The sequence below is a fragment of the Branchiostoma lanceolatum genome, chromosome 12 (genome assembly GCF_035083965.1).
Source record: "Branchiostoma lanceolatum isolate klBraLanc5 chromosome 12, klBraLanc5.hap2, whole genome shotgun sequence".
NCBI classification, from domain to species: Eukaryota; Metazoa; Chordata; class Leptocardii; order Amphioxiformes; family Branchiostomatidae; genus Branchiostoma; species Branchiostoma lanceolatum.
In genome coordinates, this window is record NC_089733.1 from 10,162,719 (window position 1) to 10,183,455 (window position 20,737).

General features: G+C 43.2%; 3 protein-coding genes across 9 annotated transcripts; 1 reads left to right on the plus strand and 2 right to left on the minus strand.

Annotated features, from left to right (window-relative positions):
- The first annotated feature begins 1,931 nt into the window (after positions 1-1,931).
- LOC136445967 (myosin, essential light chain) lies at positions 1,932-10,295 on the plus strand. 7 transcript variants are annotated; one of them, XR_010757473.1, is made up of 10 exons: positions 1,932-2,045; positions 2,573-2,600; positions 4,487-4,621; positions 5,009-5,176; positions 5,595-5,681; positions 6,341-6,377; positions 7,336-7,371; positions 8,283-8,316; positions 9,513-9,542; positions 9,814-10,295. XR_010757473.1 is itself a non-coding variant. In XM_066444223.1 (8 exons), exons 1-6 carry the CDS (start codon positions 2,043-2,045, stop codon positions 6,367-6,369), a joined length of 450 nt encoding a protein of 149 aa, XP_066300320.1. In that variant the 5' UTR covers positions 1,932-2,042; the 3' UTR covers positions 6,370-6,377; positions 9,513-9,542; positions 9,814-10,295. The 7 variants fall into 7 exon arrangements, 4 of the variants coding, with proteins under 4 accessions (XP_066300320.1, XP_066300323.1, XP_066300319.1 ...); XR_010757474.1 differs by lacking the exon at positions 6,341-6,377; XR_010757475.1 differs by lacking the exon at positions 8,283-8,316 and having other exon boundaries at positions 9,814-9,859.
- A 1,261-nt stretch (positions 10,296-11,556) lies between these two features.
- On the minus strand, positions 11,557-13,155 carry LOC136445738 (olfactory receptor 10G9-like). The gene has a single exon (XM_066443872.1). The coding sequence runs from the start codon at positions 12,646-12,648 to the stop codon at positions 11,557-11,559; it is 1,092 nt and encodes a 363-aa protein (XP_066299969.1). The 5' UTR covers positions 12,649-13,155.
- Positions 13,156-13,325: 170 nt separating this feature from the next.
- Positions 13,326-18,659, minus strand: LOC136445739 (betaine--homocysteine S-methyltransferase 1-like). Its single transcript, XM_066443873.1, has 9 exons — positions 18,639-18,659; positions 18,145-18,286; positions 17,676-17,803; positions 16,959-17,219; positions 16,499-16,646; positions 15,200-15,388; positions 14,678-14,808; positions 14,144-14,244; positions 13,326-13,608 (listed from the first exon to the last, which is right to left on the minus strand). The coding sequence occupies exons 1-9, from the start codon at positions 18,657-18,659 to the stop codon at positions 13,515-13,517; spliced, it is 1,215 nt and encodes a 404-aa protein (XP_066299970.1). The 3' UTR covers positions 13,326-13,514.
- Positions 18,660-20,737: the final 2,078 nt, after the last annotated feature.

Sequence of the window (20,737 nt, forward strand, 5' to 3'; positions counted from 1 at the left end):
TCAGGCTATACCAACGACAAACTTTTTGCCCCCTTTCGCCGATGTCGACTGCTCACGTGACTTGCCAGTATGGTCAGGTGATGTGTCTAGAGCTGGAGCGATTGGGTCAGTCGCCCTAATAACGGTTTCCCTTCTTCAGGAATTCGAAGGACGTTTAGCTTTGAAATTTGGAACCATAAAACATCTCTATTCGCTCAATATGAACTCTGAACCTCATGACCAACACGCGATTTCAATACATCTTAAGACATGAACTTGTTTCCTTATTGAGGACTTTAAGACCGCTCTGAAATATTATCGCACAGCAGTTGAGATTGGTGGACGATAATCTTGGATCAGCCTTCTTTCATAATTGGTCTTATCGATCACAACTTCTGTCTTGCTTTCTCTTCTTACGCGGACTTACCCTTTCCTTTTTCTTACTATGTTTCTTATCTGAAACAGTTTGCAGCAAGATTAGGAATGACCTAACAGTTTAGCATTTAGGCAGTAGCAGTTCCCCTTCTGTTTTGTAAACTTCCAAAGCACGGCATTTTGTGGCCGGGGCAGTGAAAGCCCTGTGGCTAATCGACAACTGATAGCACTCTGTAAACATATAACAGCTGAGGGCGTGTCGCCTCGGCCGTGTAAACCTCTGCTACTAAGTGTTTTCTTTGCTGATGTAGCGTCATGAGAGATTTGCTGTGCCCATGTTAGCAGGGGTATCTATTTGTGCTAAAGCAATACCTTTCCCTTTGCCTATATGCTATCATGATTCTTCAATGTCATTATCATCTGGCACTGACATACAGGGACTGGCATGTTTAACGTGACCTCGGTCAAGGCAACACCTTGTCAATGATGTTATGTTTTCACTTATTTTGAGTAACGTAACTGGTTAAGCTATGAACATTTTTTTTTCTAATTTGGTGAACGGAAACTCATACCCTATAGCACTATGTGATCATCCTTCGGGAAATATTGGAATCCATGGCCAGATGCAGGATATTTAGGTATTCTTAACCGTGACGAAAATAGGGTAGAAATTTGCATCATCGGTGGTTTGCCGTCTCCATGTCCTTTTTCAATATATACTAACAACGTATTTTTTCATGGTATAGAATGACAATATGAAATATTTTGCATAAACTGCAAAACTTTGCTTAAACTGCAAACTAGCATCTCGTCGCGGCGGGTTCAAATGATATTGTTGTTAGGCGTCACGCTTTCAAGAAATTTGATCACTACTATTCAAACACCGAGGAACATCAGACATGAGCATTTTGTGATTTCAGCAAATTAATTGATATCATGACCAGATTAATTTTTATCGATCATTATAGATCAGTAGCCCTAAAACTAGTGATAGCCAGGTGTACTTAATTGACTATCAACAACTTTGTGAATCATTAGTGTCGATACATGTACATATGGAATATTCTGGAGAGAAAAAAATATAAAAATGGCGATTCCAGAAAAAGAGCTTGGAGGCGTGACCTCGTACGCATTGATGTTGCAAATGCTTGATGCGAAATATGAAATGAAACTTCACACCACAAAATATAGCTCACACATGTAATACAACTCCAGACAAGTTCAATTATACTCGTCCAAGTGGCGACGATTCTACAAACAATGACATACATTGAAGATTGAACCTTCAATACCAATGTGTACGCTATATTGTCCTGCAAGCTAATGTGGAGTAAAAATATCCTTCGCCGTTGGCACCCGCGGAATTTCCCAGTCCGTTGTGTCTAAAACAAGAAGCTGCTTGGCTCAACCGTTTGGTTCCCTTACCGTAGGCCCCCGTAATAGTGGCTGTGATTGGCAGCCTGCCCTGAATCAGCAGCGCCCTTTACAACCATATCTGTCACGTGATCCGCGGAATGCCATCGCTTATCGATCACGTGATCAGGAAAAATTCCAAGTTCTTGGTCACGTGGTCGTGACGTGACATAAAGTATAAAAACTGGCGGGGTGTCACCCAAGCTTCCACAGCCCACTCTCTCCTGGCGTTGGACACTAGCTGCTGGAGGCGAAGACTCACATAGGACATCGCCATGGTATGTGACACACAGCTTACCTCAGAATCAGACGACACTTTCTTTGTTGTTATAGTCTTCTGGACCGTTCAGTATTGGACACGCTTAAAGTGCCAGCTCGAAAACAGTGGGGAAGATTAGGACTAAGCGATGGGAACTTGAAACGCTAAAGCTGACAGATAGAACTTGCAGCTGGTACCGCTTCTTATGTTTGAATAGATAAAGTTTTACTTCGTACTAGTACCTAATCCCCATGGTAAACTGTGTATGCAAAGGACAATGAATGGCCTAACTTGCAGCTATTTCATTGCATGGTTTTACTGTTTTTGCTATACAAAGCTAGGATGATGCGTAGGAAACCGTCAAAGTTGGGCCACTGACGAGACGTCTACAACCTAACCTAACTTGTAACTTGACACATTGGTATGTGAGATATAAACTTAATGCATGCCGTCTTATAGTTCTAATAGCATCTCGTAATATAATGAATATAAAGATTCATAACTTTCTGATCTTCTAATATATATTTTTCTTTCTGTACCCCTCAGGCGGAAATCGAGCAATCTATGATTGATGGTGAGTTCAACTTCAACTTCACACACTCTTCTCGTCTGAACGTTGTACGACAGATGTACCCATTTAGGAAAACTGGCTAGGACAAGCGGTTTCCCACAACTAGCGAGGCGTACAGTTAGATCTTGGTTGGAATGTGTTGTGAGCAGGGGGATGATGGTGAGAGGAATGTTTGTGTGGATATGGTATGCTCAAATGACCTTCAAGGTTTATGTTGTTGGAACAACAGCTTTTTGGTGAGTACCAAACTCTTTACCTACGAGACAAAACAGACGAGAAGGCAAGGCTGCCAACTTGTCCAAGGCTCTTTACGGGGAGCGAGCCAAGGCGATATATAGTGGAGGAGAAAGCCTTGGGGGTACCACGTTCTTTCTTGGGGAAGAATTTTGGCAATGCGAGAAATGGATGGGGGGAGTAACTGACCTTGTTTGGGAGGGCACCGAGATAAAGAAATTCTACCATCCTACGTGCTTCACTGCCGCAAAGTGGCTATCATTTCAAAAGTAATTTTACAACATGGATTTTAATGGAGAGCATAGGTTATTGGATTTGTGTCAGCCGAAACCAGCAGTAGAGCTAGGCAAGTTTGTTTAGTAGGGGTGCTAATGTAGGGGGGATGGGGCCGTTCTTTAAATAGACAAACATTCGGAGGGTATCACCTAGCTCAGACATGGCCCGTTCCCAAATAAGGACAGCCCGTCATGAGCCCTTGGCTGCCCTACATTGCCTACTGTGTGCTCCCTTGGCGCCTTGTCAGTGCAAAATGTCTATGATAACAGTTGTGATTAGTTAAGATGAGACGCGCTTCTGTAGGATTAATTACAGTGTGTGTGGGAGGGGGGATACAACTCTAGAAACTTCTTCTTGTGTGTGGTATGCATGGGAAAAGGGAAAGTATGCAAACTGCCTGTCTGCCCTTCGGTGATTTTAAAGTTTAAAGTAGTCGTGTTGTTTGTAAGATGAGAAAGTATGATGTGCAAGAAACGTGGAACAGATAACACATCTGCCCAAAAAAATCATGCGTGCGAGATTGTTTGGCAGTAACCTTACAGTTAGTGATTGTAGATGCTGGCTTGCATACCGATCGTGACTTATCTTCCAATATATACCTAATGTATACCAGACTATCGTAAGCGCCCTCTTTGACATTGAAGTATCGGACGTGTAGGAACTTTAGAGGGCCAAGCTTTGCAAATCTTATCAGCCCTTCTTTACACAAAATGTCACTGCAAGTATTAAAAGCAATCAGAAACGCGAGGCTATTTTGGGGGCGGCGGGGTGTCAAATTGCGCTTTCAGAAATTATGTCAGCTGTTCGTGTGCCCCTTTTTTGGGTACGTCAGCATAGGCAGCGAGGCTTGAACTCTAGAGCGATCCGCAGACTATTTATATCGAGAGTAGAAACTATGTAGGGTGAGGAATGTATTTGCCGATATTATATTTCGACGGGTAGAGAAACTGTGCTAATACTTGAATACTTATTATCATTTCTGCATTGCCAGTGAAAAAAAACTGCTGCGGTGATTGTTAAAAAGGAATATGGATTAGTTTACAATGCAGACGAATGGATGATACAAGCTTAAGACAAGCAAACATCATTGAATACTGTACTAGCAACATTTACGATGTAATTAGATATGCTTATACCATCAGAGTGTATGAATTATGGTTATTGCGGACGCGCCAAGGAAAATGAGAAGTCTACAGTTCCAGCTTTGATATTACAATTATTAGACGGGGAATACTTAATTTAGTCTGCAGAATTTCAGCAGCTTAAATTCGCGGTTGCACGTGCTCGACTAGCTTTATGCCATTACAGGGTATATCCCCAATGTATCTTGCCAATGTCCGTTCACTCACGCCCCCTATTGTTTTTAAATCGCCCTGCAGAGATGAAGGATGGATTCCCCCTGTTTGACAACAAGGGTGACGGCAAGATCGACGGCGCACAGCTGGGCGATGTCTTGAGGTCTTTCGGCCTGAACCCCAGCAACGCGGAGGTCGAGAAGATCGCGAAGGCGAATGGTAAGTCGATGAAACACCTTTCAGACGTTTAGTTTTCCCTATGGGTAAAACATAGCACAAGAGACTCCAAAACTTTTAAAACATTTATCGAGGAGAGTGGGAATGACACGGTGTGATTGGATAAAAATTACGGGCTTATGGTATCATGTCACTTGGTGACCAATGACCAGCGCTGCTGCAGTGTGATATATTTTTGACGTCACAGTAGAGCAATTACAGCCGAAAATACTAGCATTTTTAGACATGCTGGAATTTGTAGGCGTATCGATTGACTATAGTAGCAATGATATCTCATGCGTTCGAATGGCGTAAAAATCATCATTTCAGCCCAATGCCTGTAAACTCTCAGCGGTACAATTCTGATCAATTTATCTTCATCTTCCACAGAGGGCAAGAGGCTCAGCTTCGATGACTACCTGGCCATCCACAAGACGGTCCTTGGCCAGGGCGAGGTCGGATCCTACGAGGACTTCTTCGAGGGTCTGAAGCTGTTCGACAAGGAGGGCACAGGCCTGATCAGTGGTGCTGAGCTGCGTCACGTGTTGGCCACACTAGGTGCGTGGTTTTCTCATTGGGCATTTCATATGTGCATAAAAAAATTATGAGCTTGAAATGGCACTGTTTATGTAATGTGGCGGCCGTCAGGAGAGAAAGTATGATACAAAGACAATAGAGAACTCGGTGTTAAATGCAATTTTGAAATATGCCTTCTGCGAAAGCAACAACGTTTTTCGATAGACCAAGCAATAGCATCATACACGTTACATAAACATTTGTAATCACTAACGTTCAGTGTAAAAACAGCGAGCTAGTACAAAAGTTCTAGTTAACCTATCGAAGTACAAGCTGCCAATTCAGATGTATATAGAGGCTAGGATCAGTGTGTGGCGTAGGGCGTATTTGCTTGCTTGAACTTCATTAGTGCGTAATGACGTTGACGTAACGTTGACGTTACCTTGACGTTCCCTCGCAGGTGAGAAGCTGACTGAGGCCCAGGTTGATGAGTTGATGGCTGGCGGTGGCGGACAGGAGGACGCAGAGGGCAATGTCAACTACGACAGTACGTACTCAGTTAATAACTTAGTTAGCTAACTCGATAACTTGACAATAGATTTAGATTTAGAAAAACAACAAAGCGTCCATGCAGAGAAACTCGTTTAAATTGAGCATAGTTGAGTACAGAGCATTACCAATATCTAGTTGTAGTCGCGAATCCACGTCAAGAGAAATTCCTAGACGGAAATAACCTCCCCAAATTTAGAGTTGTATCGAATTACGGCTCCTGGTTTCTGAGCGAGAGGCTTGAATAGCAGAGGTTGCAAGGGAATCGGAATTGCATGCATATTTATGTCGTTGTTTCTGTCGCAAAGTGGAAAAGAAAAACAGCTCCTCGCTTTCTAGCTACACTATCAATTAAAAAGTAAAAGCTATACACCTTGTTGCTTTCATGTTTCTCAAAAACAATTATACTTGATGATGTATGTTTTATGCATTCTAATTTATATGCATGGGTCATGGTATATACAGCAAAACATGTGTTGTAACTTGCACAAGGTTTTGCAATGGACATGTTTGGTAAAAAAAAAGTGTCGCTCTTTCCATGCATAGTTTCACGCAAATGATTTTCAGTCATCTTCAACCATGCAATACGTCTTCCCTTTCAGTCAAGCACTTCATATCACTTATGTCTTTTTCTCCTTAAACCTCCTTCCTTCTCAGCCTTTGCAAAGTACCTCATGACCGGCTAAGTAAATAGGTAACACCTTCATCCTTCCTGTCGTCCGTTCTTTACTTCCTTCTTTCACTGCTTGAACCAGGTTGCGTCTCCATTCTTTGTCTTCTTGCTTTCTAAGATTTCATGTCGCAAGCTACTTTCATCTCCAATATCCTCAATACTCTTCTTCGCCTGCAAATTGTTTGTGAGTAAATAGTCTTCAGCAAAATGGTCTAAATGGTTGGCAAACATTGTCATAGCGATGCGTCGTTCCCTCTGCGCTTTACTTTGACTATCGAATCACCCCCCCCACACCTTACCGTAGACACCGACAACCTTGGCGCCCCCCTCCCCCTCTATATGTGATATATTAATTTCGCTTTCTCTTTCAGCACTGTTCCGTCCGCCTAAATATGCATTTCTCCCTTTCGATGTAAATCAGCCTTTCTATAAGATAAAATGCTGCTTCGTCCCTTAGCTTCTGGAGCTGAAACTACAATTATCCCAACCGCAAATTGCAGGCATCCAAAATCTTTCAGTAAATCCAAGACAAATTGTGAAAAATGACATATGAGCTCGAATTTGTAAAAGGTTTTGAATGCCTCCAACTCCGTTTCACTCCTTTCTGCTATAAGATGCCTTCTGCCTGTCAGAAAGTATTTTAGACGCGTGGCTCCTTTCAATGCTAGAAAGCGGTAACATAATGCATTGTTCCCCTATCTGCCATTGGTAAACCAGTACCCTGATGCTCAACCCCTACCAATGATGAGGAGCATAGCATAATGTGTTGTTGTTGTTGTTCTACCGTTGACAACCGACAAGCAACGAAAACTACTACAACCCTACCAACTTGACATCTGCTATCTCTTTACTATCTTTTCCTCCTAAGCTCATCATAAGAAAGAAAGCAACATTCTGGCGTATCTTTTCTTTGTATTCCTGTCAACTCTGTTACCATCGAACTCCTTTTAACGATTTCTTCTGTTTTCCACTCACACAGCTTTCTCTAAATTTGCCTTGGAGGGCTAGACCATAGGTAACCATGCCATGCGCATTACGTGTTACATTCTATATCACATCCCTTGGAGAACCCCCTTATCCAAACTAAAAAAGTAACTTCTATAAATCACTCTGCGATGCATCTTCCGCTTCAAACGGTCTACTGAATCGTTGTGAATGATATCTGACGCTTCCTTTATTTTGATTATTTTCGCTACAGATAATATCATTCAGTTCATATCTCTCTAATAACATCTTTTTCTCATCAAAGCAGCCGGGCAACTTGAAGCTTGCACTTTATACATAACGTCACATGTACATCATAACTGCTACTTCCATTTTCTATATTCCTTTCTCTCTTCCACTGCACGAAATGGTCTCGTATCCCGGCGTATACGTACAGGGATTCCTCCGGAAATATTCCATATCCCGGTGCGGATTTAGCGTATCCGTTAGTTTTAACGGATACGCTAAATCCGCACCGGGATATGGAATATTTCCGGAGGAATCCCTGTACGTATACGCCGGGATACGAGGCCATTTCGTGCAGTGTTCATTAACCTCCTAATTTGGTATCCTTTTTCCCAACTTGCTTCTATTCATCATCATCACCATACTTCTCATTAATCTCATTTCATGCATTCTCTCTGCTTGAGCCATTCCTTTCTTGAGACATGCTTTTCTGCTCATGATATGCCTTGAATTAACTCTTACCTTAATTGTTATTCCTTTACACAAAGTTCACTTAAATGTGCTTTCTGTCTTTGATAGGGATTGGACAAGTCTGACTTAAATCACGAGATTTTGAGCAAACGGTATTGGGTGGCAACGAATCTAAAAGACAAAATTTGAAGAATATGAAAGACTTGTCCAAACTCCTATATACTCCTCGCCTTTCCACTGTTCTATGGCTTGTACTGACATTTCACCTGCTTCATGTTCTTACAGAATTCATCAGTTTCGCTCTCACAGAGGCTATTTAGTACGTACTCTCATTTCTGACTGACCTGTGCTCCAACGTTACTCGTATCTGTCCCCTATGCCAAGTCCCGTGCGCGTATGACGGTGTTTTCAAGTCTGTCCATGTCTCGTACAGTCTCGCAGAATCTCGTTTGTCTGTTCACGTGATCATTGTTTCGTAACGTCAATTTCCTTTGGCTAAAACCCCGAAATGATTCTGTAGACCAATGTTGTGTCACATGATAAGGAGGTTATAACGATAGTAACAGTGACGTCCTGCGAAGTCACGCAGAATCTCAGAAACATAGAAAGTACAAAAATCCGTGATTCAACATCCGTCGGCTCTATTTCTTTTGACAAGAAATGTAAACTTCTTTTCTTCATTTCCATTGATGAACGAGATTCTGCGTGACTGTAGCTGAGCATATGCATCCTCAGTGCCTGACAAGCCCAAAGTCCCACCCTAATGCTTCTTGTACCGCATGACGAACATATAGTTACAAACCCCTATGTCTTTATTGTATTACGTCCGTTCGCCAAGTCTTGTCTTATCTGCATCCTACTTCGTTTCAAGACGTTTCTGTCCTCTATTTTATTCGTCTGCAAATGTTTTCTCCTTTCTGTCATTCAAATCTCCTTAAGCATCTCGCATCTTAAACTCATGCTTGTCTGTACCAACGCACGACTAAACGTACTGTATGAGAACCTCCGCTAGGTACTTAGTGATGCAACAGCTATTGAAAATGTCTACAAAAAGTATCGCTCAAAACTTTCACAAACTGAAATTTTCAAAGCAAGCAACGAAAATTGTGTTGCGTACGAGACATGGCATTCTTGAAGAAACCTGTTTCAACTTGAGCGACAGGTTATCATTGCGTCGTAGAGGGTTGGAAGAATAGTTGTTATTCTTAACCCCCTTCGAAATACAATGGCCTCTCCCGAAGTTACTACGGTTCCCTTCATTGCCACCATGGTAACCGTCGCTATGACAACCACGCCAATCATGTCGACCATTTTGTTTTCATACAATCATCCATGTCGCTAGACATCACATTTGGGCCATTTCACCGATGAAAGAACATTGAGCCGTCATCAAAAATAGTGCACAGGTGTGCACGTCTGACTATGACGTCAGCCTTTCGGTCTGTTTGGAGGAACGTAGCTTATACGTTCGCCAATGGTAGGGTCTGACAATGTTTCAATTCTATTTCCCAACAGAGTTCGTCAAGTACATCCTGACTGGTTAAGGTACGTTGACATTCATGTTTCTGTAGTTTTAGGTGAGATTCGAAATACGCCATGTGAGAGAAATGGCCAAACTCGAAGAATTATTGACGTAGTGACTGTGTCAAAGTATATATCCAATGTTGCTCTACGGTTGCTAGGAGACGGTTGCCGGGTATACATAACTAGCTATTTTGGATCCAATATAGGATTATTTTGCAGTGAATTATTGCTTGCAAAATTGCATTATTGTAGTGTACATGGGCTAATCATATTTTGTCATCATTTTCCCCAGATATCCGCGTGAGGAGAGGAAGAGGACGGTGTTTGATAACATCCAGGAACACCATGTATAGTTAGAGCTATTTATGTTTGCCGAGAAAAAAAACAAAGAAGTTCAATCAGATGCAACGAAGGACCACCATGTGTTTCGACGGCTGCCTTTAGAAGATAGCTCACTTGCGTCCACGACGCATGCCCAGAACTCTTGAAAACTCGCGGGGTCACCAAACGGCGTTCAGTGCGCATGTCTTTAGCATTTCCAGCTCTGATTTTACCTAGGGTGACGTCAGCGTTTCCTTCGACGGTTCTGGGGCACGCCATAACAACTTTTTTCTAAAATGTGTAAAATGTAAATGTAACAAATTTTCGCAGACTATTGTAGCATTCGACCTTACTTTGGTGTGCATGTGCCTTTAATGTGTCCCCCGATCGACTGTGAATTTTGTTACCTTTGTTCCCTTTCTATGTTCAATAAAGTACTGGGTTTGGAACAACTGCCTTGGTTGTTGTGTTGTGAAATTAAAGTATGTACACTAGAATATCGGAGCAATGCAACAGGCTAAAATCGTCAAGAAAGAGTGGCCACGATTGCTACCAAATTCATATTTCGCATACGATATAACGAAGTGTATATAAGTGTATAAGAAGTGAGTGAGTGATGAGTGAGTGAGTGAGTGAGTGAGTGAGTGAGTGAGTTAGTGAGTGAGTGAGTGGGTGAGTGATGAGTGAGTGAATATCTGTTCCACCCTCTTTTTATCAGACAAAAATGATACGAAAACAAAATTGTTTGGAATTGAACATTCTATTGATCACAGGGGCAGGCTAATATTTGTTGCACATTGAAGTAGTGCACACCTACGTTACTTATATTAAACACAGGTACAGAATTATCGGACGTCAACCAAGCCAAGATACCATTAACAAGCATCAAACAAAAGTACCGAATAGGTAGGAACACTTGATGACTTCTACCATAAAGAATGCATGGATCCAAATATTGCAAAATGGTTACAACTAACGTATGCCCTGCCAGTATTCCATAAGGGTTCACAACCCAACCCAAGCCAACCCAAGCGTTTCTGTTTTTCTTATCAATTATTATATCTCTACCAAAGCTATGGAAATCATTTCAGCAAGCTACATTTTTAAATGAAAACTATATCGTAGTATGATACAACAGGAAATGAACACACCAACATCAATCATAAGATGCAATCTTATGTCTGGCATTTACAACTACTGTACGTGTAATTCATCTAATGTGGCTACTAGCAATGCTATTCGTCCAAGGCTAAAAAGTTATTCTAAAACCGCCACATATATAATTGGCCATGGACAGCTTAGCTTGGCTATTCAATAAAGCCGTACATACGATACGGTACCAATAACGAAGGGGACAAAATATAATTTCGTACCATTGCATTCCTCATGGGGAAGATAATTTGTCTGTCATTTCTTTTGTACGGCAGCTAAAATTATCCAGTCTGTAGGTCTGTTTGCCATTTTATGTGATGGCGGTAGTTCCCTTTGAAATCGACATCCTTCTTTGCCATTAGCTGAACATCCGAGCGATGACCTCCGAAACGAAATACTTCTCTTCGTGACCAACTGTTAATGTCTTTTATTTTCTTTCGGCGTACCTTCGATGCTTTCGATGAGCATTTTGGATGGGAGGCACGTACATAGCTTTGTCCTAGAAACACTCTTATTCAATGCCTCCGCTTTAAATTAGACACGGAATCATGTGTGCCGGTTGTTACGTGCAGATCCTAGGAAGGTCCTTGTTCACGTCGTTGCTGTTGTTACCGGATGGATCACTGCTACCTACATCGCTTGAAGCCAAGTCGACAGCTCTCACGCCAACCACTCGTACCCGGCACTGACTCGGTACTGCTGGGCCTACCGCTGCCGTAGGAGACCGCCCACACATCTCTCTCAGCGCGCGGCGGAACTCCGGCAGCCGGAGGCTGTAGATGACGGGATTCAACATGGATGACACAGTCAGGTTCACAAGAATGGCGGCCTTTTCCACGATCGCCACTGCCATTGACGGCTCTTCGTTCTCGGCGTTACCTTGTGCCAAGGAAATAGCCAGAAACGCGGAAGTAATTATTGTAGTGGTTAGAGCTATAGCATGGGGAGCCATGGTTTTGAATCCTTTGGTCTTGTAGAACTTCACTGGTCGATGTTCGTCCCTTTCCTGCTGCCGTTTCGCTTCCTTCAAAACGATGTAGTACAGACCGATGATAATCAGTACAGATATAACCTGTGCAACTATGCCTATGGTCCTAAAGACAAAGGCAGGCTGAGAAGATCTTGTTTTCATCAGGCATGAGATGTTCTGGTCTGCTTGTCTTACGAGGATCAATGGAACTGCACCACATATGAAAGAAAACGTGTCAACAAGACCGATCCCCATGGCTAGACGCGTTGTAGTGACTTTGGTTTCATACTGCAATGGATAACATATGAAATAGTACATGTCTATAGCCATTAAGAGATAGACACCGTATGTCGACAGCACGGCTGTGGTGCTAACTATTCGATTATCCGTACAGGAAAAACTGTGTAACTGACTGGTGCTCTGCAAAATGCCATGGGTGTATCTCGGAATTTGAACGAGTGTGAAGAGCATGTCGTTGACGGCTAGGTGGCAACGTAAGTAGTAGCGAGGCTGTCGGAGATAGTCCTTCCTGCACACAAGGAGGATGAGAAGGGAGTTCGCGGCTAGTACCACGATGAAGCTGATGACGAGGTAGGCTGCCTGAAGCCCTGGAGCAGCTGGACCAAGAGAAATCGTGATGTCCGCCTCGTCACTGTACTGGGAGTCATCCTTCTGGTCATCCATCTTCGCTGCGTGTGTAACAAGACGCTGAGAACTCTTCCCAGTTGATACTCTACAAGCTTAAGCAAATATTTCTATCTACCACCGAATGAGAGAGAATCATCTTGTTTTTGAACTTTTTATTCACAAGCTCACTGATTGGTTCGTTCATCGTATATCCTGCCTCAAATTAGCTTCAATTCATGGTCATAACAATCGGCAATCAGTTTGTTTGTTTCGTACAGTAGTGTAGCTTCGTTACAGCTAATACGCGATTGTTCAGCTCATGTATTGACGTCGAGAAACATACATGTATGTTGGTATGGATACAACGATGCGTGCCGGCTGTGGAAATCGTCATCTATTTTCACAACTCATTTTGGTTCAAACGACCAACACGTGGATGCGATCTGAAAACAACGTAAGTAGTCGGCCGTGAGCCGAACGAAAATAGATTTTCTCACTCACGTCAAGAAGTTTGTCACTTTGTCCTCTGATCCGATGTAAAACATACTATTCTGACATTTGTGTCTTCTTCGTTAGAAAAGATACAAAATTTCATGCAATGAATCTTCTTGCTCCACTCATTTTTCCACTAATCTAATCTAGTATAGCATTGTTTAAAGCTGTTTAGTGAAGTTGCTCTAAGATTAATTATCTGTAGTATATATAAACTTTGCAATTCATGGTTACAAAAAAATGTACTAAATATTGTAGACTTAATATGGGCATGCGCCATTGTCTATAGGGTTTATCACTAACCAATCAATCAATCAATCGATCAATTAATTAGTCAACCAAATGTATCTGATTTGCTGACTTAAACCAGTGGTTAGATTATTTATTATCTGAGAAGTCGACTGGTTTGCAGGAGTTTGTGTGGTGAGTGCTCATTGCCGGAACAGTTTCGCCTGGACGTCCGGAAACCCTGGTCGGCCCAAGGCTGGCTTCACGGATTCCCAGTATTCTCTGGTATCTTTTCCGCTGGAGAAAAAGTATTGGACAGAAACGAGCAAGATAGATATCGTAAGTCTGAGCTCTTGCCTTTACAGTATTTTACTTAGCCCTAATAAAAGGCATGGAAAGATCAATTTGGGAAAGCTGGCAACCTGGCCGCAAGCGAAAATTACGGAAGACGCAATTGCAACCGAAATGTACCGAAAGTTACCGAGCTAGAGTCAAACATGGCGACCCCGTTGAGCCGATAAAGCAAAATTAGGTTGCAGAGGCCTAGGGTCGCGTTATGGGGAGTTTGGGGGTATTTGAAGATCGCCAACCCACGACTCGCGGTAAACACAATTAGCCATTCAAGAGTCGCAACGGCTACCTTTCTGCCTGCCCTGAGCGTTACCAATCAATTGAGTCAGTACTACCAACAACTTGTGCACAAAGCATTACTGCATAGCATTACTGAGGCTTGAAATACTGGTTTCTGCATACAAACGCCATTACATGCATACATCAGTATTCAGTCTGTCGGACTGCCATACTGAGCGACAATGTGATGTGACAGCCTTACTTCATGAAATCTCTCTCAGACTGGTCAGACTTCATCGCCCCTCCCCACGGGCGATGTTTCTTGCTGGCCTCTCCTAGCTTTCCGCCGCGCTCTGGGGACAGCTGCAAAACGTAAACAAATAGACAGTACTCTATTAGGATCAGTTGCATAATTTTTTTTGGTGTTTTTTTGTCTTATCATTTGATTTTTTTGAAAGGAAAAATGGAATTCTTATGTTTACCTTCGCGGAAGGGAACATTCCTTTTGCTCTGCCGGTTTCTTCTTCTTCTTCTCCAAGCAAATAAAGTCAATGACCTTGTCCAGGCGGCTGTCCCCATGGTTACTGGATGTGAATCTGACCCCCTGTGGTGTTCTGTTAGTATTTCATTATGTAGCAAGTGGCAGGATAGGGCTGGAAAGGGCTGGTCACCATATATGAATTTGTTTGAGTAAGAATAAACAGAGCAGTAGTTTGTAAGGATAGACCGTGCGGAGGTAAGCATTATGCATTTGCTTTTAAAATCTAATCTTAATTTGAACAACAACAGTGACTACCTCTTCCGATATTGCCCGGATGTGGTGAGGTTCAAATCCACAGCAGCCGCCGATGTACCTGACCCCGAGGTCAAACGCCGCTCGGACGAAGTGGTTAACTTCAAACCGGGTCATCTGGCGGGTCTCCAAAGCTGGCAAAAAAAACAACATCCCAAACCCACTTATCATTAAAACGTGGGACATTTCATTAGCTAGCCACTGCCTTCGGACAAGAAGCCCCCCCCCCCCAGTATTTACGTAGAAACATCAGGAAGTTTTATAGAATAGACGTTTATTACCTTTAACGTTATCGTATCTGTACATGTACGTACTCTTGCAATTAGCTAACTGGCAGGAATTTGCAAATAATAAAAAAAAGAAATTATATTTCATTTTACAATCTACCGTAATCTTGATGGTAAGACATCATACGTTAAAGTGTTGTTAAATAATTGTCCTAATTGTCCATTTATACTATTAATATCAATAGGCCTATTAACACTGGTCAAATGTTATAAGTTACTTGATCATTTGTAGACTTACCGAACGGAAACTCCGGCAGGCTCGTCCATCCGTCCTTGGTCTGCTCGGTCTCCGGTGAGAGGAAGCCGTTCGGTTGGACCATGAGATACGGGGAGAGTCCTTCCTTCTCCAGCGCATCCTTCATCATCTTTATAGTCTTCAGACAGGTGTTCGCATCAAACCGGCAGTTCAACCCAACTACGTCAGCACCTTCGAACGGAAATGTATGGTTATCATTATGCCACGGTCACATGTGCGTCGGCGTCCGTCGGGGGTGTAGTCCCGGCCGGGCTGCGAAGCCACACATTTTTCTCGGTGGATTGCCGGATACGAGGGGGGGCGGGTACCTCTCGGTGTTCTCACGGTTAGCTTACGGCGTGTGTTTGCTACCAGGTTTATTTTGACTCTGACTTAGAAAAAAGCCGGGGCCCGGCCGTGCCAGAAATTAGCCCAGTAGCCGCAGGGTGTCCCACGTAGGGGTCTCGTTCGGAAGTGCAAAAAACAGCCCGTCTACAACCCGCGGCGGTGCCCCTTTTACCAATTGTGACCGTAGAATAAGAGGTAGCCTCTACCAGGCCTTTCTACGGGGGTATGGATCGTAATGTTCGCCAGAAAGTGGATGATTAGCCAGGGGAATTATTCCGCGGGAAGTTTTACATTTCCCCCTGCGCCTGCCCAATGAAACCCTATGGTGGCCAAACTCCGAATCCTTGGAAAAATCATTCATTAGCCAGAGTAGTTAGACTAGATGAGAGGCACTTAAGTCCACCTATGCTGACGAGCAATCGCTGTTTGTTTGCATCCAGAGTATTTGACTACTGGTAGGATTAGGATTACTAAGTGATATCCATATTAGCAGTTGAAATTATTGTTTAACATGTAGATTAATATTTTGCGTTCTACCTAACCAGATGTTTGTCAGTAATTGCGTTACCGTTACATCATCGCGATCGCTCGTATTCTTGTTGACATCTACCTGACCTGTTTATATTTTGGACTTTGATAGGCAATTCTTTGCTTAATAAGCGACAACACACTTTGAGCATTAAAATTCCAGTCTCATAATCTCAAGGTCGTGAGTTCGATCCTCACTCGGGGCAAGTTATTTTTTTGCTTTTCTTATAGGAAGAAAAAGATAAAAAAAAGGAAAGAAAGGAGAAAAAAAGAAAGAAAAAAGGAAAAAAGAACTCGGAGCGGGTTGTTTTTTCCTTCCTTCCTTTCTTTTCTTCAAACTGACTTTACCGAAGTGTGACACGAGAAATCAGTCAAACGTGATGGGAAGTTGGTATCGCCCCCCGTCCCGGCACAAGAAGCACTCACCGACCTTAGCCATCCTGACGGCACACTCCCCGGGCGAGACACCACTGTCATCTCCTGTTGGCCCGATGCGAAGGGTGCAGGCTACAGGTTTTCCTTTTCCCTTCAACACCTCGATAGCCCACTCTGCCTCCTCCACGTACCCAAAAAACTATACATTTATTCGAAAAAAAAAGAAGTTTCCGATTATAATTTTCTTTTTTTCTGTTTTATTTACTTCCCATCACCACTGAACATGGATCGAGAGCCACTTAGTTTTTTTTTTGGCTGTGATGACAAGTGTCTGTTTATCTTAGTCTTAGAAAGTTTAAGATTATACCCATCAGGGAAGCAATCCCAACGAAGCTTGCTCCATAACGATAGAGTTCTTCGACAAAAAGATCACGTGAGTTACCTCAGCCAATAGGAGGTCCACATCGTTAATGAATTTACAGTGTAAGACGATAAAGCTCAAGTGACATACCTCAGCCAATAGGAAGTCCACAGCGTAAATTGATTTACCAACGATGAAGCTCACATGACATCGACATACCTCAGCCAACAGGAAGTCCACATCTTGCTCCATGAAGCTGTCCACCTGTTTGCCGAACTCTTGTTGCACGGCCGTCTTTCCTTTCCCCTGAGCGTAGGACGGAGTGTTGGATAACCCCCCACAGATCAGAACATCGCCATCGCCAACAACCTCCTTCACTATGGTACACGCCTGGTCGTTCAGTTGTTTGCACTGGATGTGAAAAACACATTGTATAATATTTTGTGTCCTGCAATTGTCTATAAAACCGCACGTTCCTTTTAATGTATGATAGGGTGTACTTGACATATATATATATATAAACTATATATATACATTGCTGAATTTGATACTACAAATCGTTTTCAAAGACCGATGAAATCAACAATTGTAGAATATTTGCCGATATATGTATAAGTATATGTTGCGTCTGCTTGCAAATGTTGGCCCCCTTGCAGTGCCTACAAATGAAATATATGCATGTCATAGTAGCCAAGAAGCATGGCAACGCTTATTTATTACCAAGACTACTAGCTTGATGGTAAAGCTACCTCCGTAGCCGACTCCCTTAGCATATTATTCACTCTATTTGGCCAATTTCTACTATTTTTCCAGCCATCTGCGGGGCCTGGCAGAGTGCACTGATAAAGTTTTAAATGGTGCCCTTACCGTGATGCTCTTTCCAGTCTCGTTCCCAGGGGCGTCAGGACCAGAGAGTCTGTCGTCTGTTGCAAAGAATGTGAAGGCCTGGAGCACGTCTGCGCCTGCGCGCATATACTCTTGGTGCAACTGTTTAACTGTGAATATGGAACTAGCATGAGAAGACACATAAGTAGATATAAAAATCGCCACTACTGTTAAATGAAAAGAAAAACAGATGCAACCTCCATTAAAATTAATCCGCCAGGTTACATAAATCCGCCAATTTAAAAAGCAGTGAGTTTAAGAGATCTCTAGTGCAACACCCCTTAGGTATGCATCATTTGGATATACAGGAGTACATTGTACGGGGGGACGTTGGATTGAAGATCTGTCTAGGCGTATATTTTCAGAATGGCCGAATTATGTCCCCCGGTGGAATTATGTTAGTACATGTAAATGTTATATACGGCAAAATTGTTTTCACTCAAGAACCCACCGGCCTCTGGGTGTTCGATGACGACCTCTGTGGTGTAAGGTCCAGCCATGACGTAACCACGCTTCTCCAGGGTGATGATGTAACTACCGTCACCTACAACAGGACCCTCCTGTAGGCGCTCAAGTAGACCCTTTTTCACCATCTGATAACACAAGTTATGGAAGAAGTTTACCTTTTTTTTATAAACAGAAGAGAATGGACTGCTTAGGTCAACGCTCTCTCTGTCATTCAATTGTTGGGGTGAATTCTGAATAAAAAACGTTTACGAAGGCACATCTTACTTTTTGTTTGTGATTTTACGTGAAGTCACAACACGGACTAATGATTTATAAACAGTTCGAGTACAGGTTCGAGCCTGTGTCCTAGAACTAGCTAGTTTAATATATGACATGGGTTAGAATCTACGCAGGAGAATGGTACAAGTGGGCGTTTATAAATGAGGAATGATTTTGAAGTAGCATTGAATCCCTGATGCTCAAGTATATATGCCTCACATATCCACTATTGTTCGCCATATTCGTGCACTCGACACCTTGTCTGCAAGTACGTAGCGAACCCCTGCAGAAACGGACTGCTCAAAGTTGAAAAGTTCAACAACCAAGAGGCCGAACGCTTCCATTGTTACTCAAGACAATAAGTACACAGTGAATCGCAAGATACTCCGTAGCGATCGTACTATTGGTTGTGATCTACCTGCTCAATTAACCTGGGTTTAGTATATATTGAATGTATTTACCTTGCCCTAGTTAACTGTCACAAGCGGGATGCACTCCACAGCAAACCGCGGCCGAGCGCTGGAACTGTGTAACTGTGTTAAAGTTCAAAGGGCATGCTGTTGGTCTCGTACAAGTGTTCATAGTACGGAACACTGTTTAATAACCTAAAAAGAATTTTCTTAAACATTCTTAAACATCTCTATTTATATGAAAAGTATCGGTATTGACAGAAAGAAGCAGGGAACGCACATGTGTATTTCTATCTGCTCAATGACCTACCGTGGCTCCTTTTCTCCGAAAGGAGGAAGGACACCCGCCTCACCTTTTTCTACAAACTAGTTAACAATCATATTAATATAAACACTGACAGTTTACTTAAACCAGCCCACGGCCTCACCCGGGGGAGCCACCATCTCAAATTTCAAACCATCAACGCCAGAACCGACACATACAAACACTCATACCCCATACCATTCCCGAGTGGAATGCCCTGTCTGGCACGGTTGTAACGGCTACCAACACCGTTGAGTCGGTTCTGTGCCAGGCTGGAGACCTGCCTGCCTTAGCCCGGGACTTCGATCCCCCCCCCCCCTACTTCGCCCCTGATGTGGGTACCCCATGATGATGATAGTCTCTGTATGCCTAAACATCTCAACCGAACTCAACCGAACTCAACCGAAGTCATCCAAGTCTAAAATGAAGTGTACATGGGGCAGGGACATTTTTTGACGCTCTGGATACATTATATATGCACTTATGAATACAAAACAAGCAGCAAACTCTAAGTATTTACCAGCTTTTATAAGTTTCTGCGCTCGTTTCCAAGATAGAAGGAATTTCTGGCCGCCATATACTACGTGTGTGTATTCGAGGCTGAAAAACACTTTGTGTACATACAGTTATTGTGCACAGTTATTATGAGTGGATCGCAATGAAAATGTACTAAGTACCCACCGTCTTATCGTCCTGTCGGACAAAAATTTATAAAGAACTTCTCCATGCAGACCCCAACAGTGAAAATCCAATATGGCGGCCAGAAATTCCTTCTATCTTGACTTTACAGGGTACATACGCTACAGGTCGGGGTATATACGCTACAAGTCAGGGTACATACGCCACAAGTCGGGGTACATACGCTACAGGTCGGTGTACATACGCTACAAGTCGGGGTACATACGCTACAGGTCGGGGTACATACGCTACAAGTCGGGGTACATACGCTACAGGTCGGGGTACGTACGCTACAAGTGGGGTACATACGCTACAAGTCAGGATACATACGCTACAGGTCGGTATATATACGCTACAAGTCGGTGTACATACGCTACAAGTCGGGGTACATACGCTACAGGTCGGGGTACATACGCTACAAGTCGGGGTACATACGCTACAAGTCGGGGTACATACGCTACAGGTCGGGGTACATACGCTACAAGTCGGGGTACATACGCTACAGGTCGGGGTACATGCGCTACAGGTCGGGGTACATACGCTACAAGTGGGGTACATACGCTACAAGTCAGGGTACATACGCTACAGGTCGGTATATATACGCTACAAGTCGGTGTACATACGCTACAGGTCAGGGTACATACGCTACAGGTCGGGGTACATACGCTACAAGTCGGTGTACATACGCTACAGGTCAGGGTACATACGCTACAGGTCAGGGTACATACGCTACAAGTCGGGGTACATACTCTACAGGTCGGGGTACATACGCTACAAGTCGGGGTACATACTCTACAGGTCGGGGTACATACGCTGCAGGTCGGGGTACATACGTTACAAGCTACAGGTCGGGGTACATACGTTACAAGCTACAGGTCGGGGTACATACGCTACAAGTCGGGGTACATACGCTACAGGTCGGGATA

Excerpts from the sequence above, each read along its gene's own strand:
- LOC136445967 (XM_066444222.1), top strand. Across the intron at positions 2,601-4,486 it reads CGAGCAATCTATGATTGATG|AGATGAAGGATGGATTCCCC; the intron begins GTGAGTTCAACT and ends ATCGCCCTGCAG. Across the intron at positions 5,177-5,594 it reads TCACGTGTTGGCCACACTAG|GTGAGAAGCTGACTGAGGCC; the intron begins GTGCGTGGTTTT and ends GTTCCCTCGCAG.
- LOC136445738 (XM_066443872.1), bottom strand. The coding sequence starts at position 12,648 with ATGGATGACCAGAAGGATGACTCCCAGTACAGTGACGAGGCGGACATC.
- LOC136445739 (XM_066443873.1), bottom strand. The coding sequence starts at position 18,659 with ATGGCGAACAATAGTGGATAT. Across the intron at positions 15,389-16,498 it reads CGTCAGGATGGCTAAGGTCG|GTGCTGACGTAGTTGGGTTG; the intron begins GTGAGTGCTTCT and ends TTCCGTTCGAAG. Across the intron at positions 14,809-15,199 it reads CCTGCCGGAGTTTCCGTTCG|CTTTGGAGACCCGCCAGATG; the intron begins GTAAGTCTACAA and ends TTTTTTTGCCAG.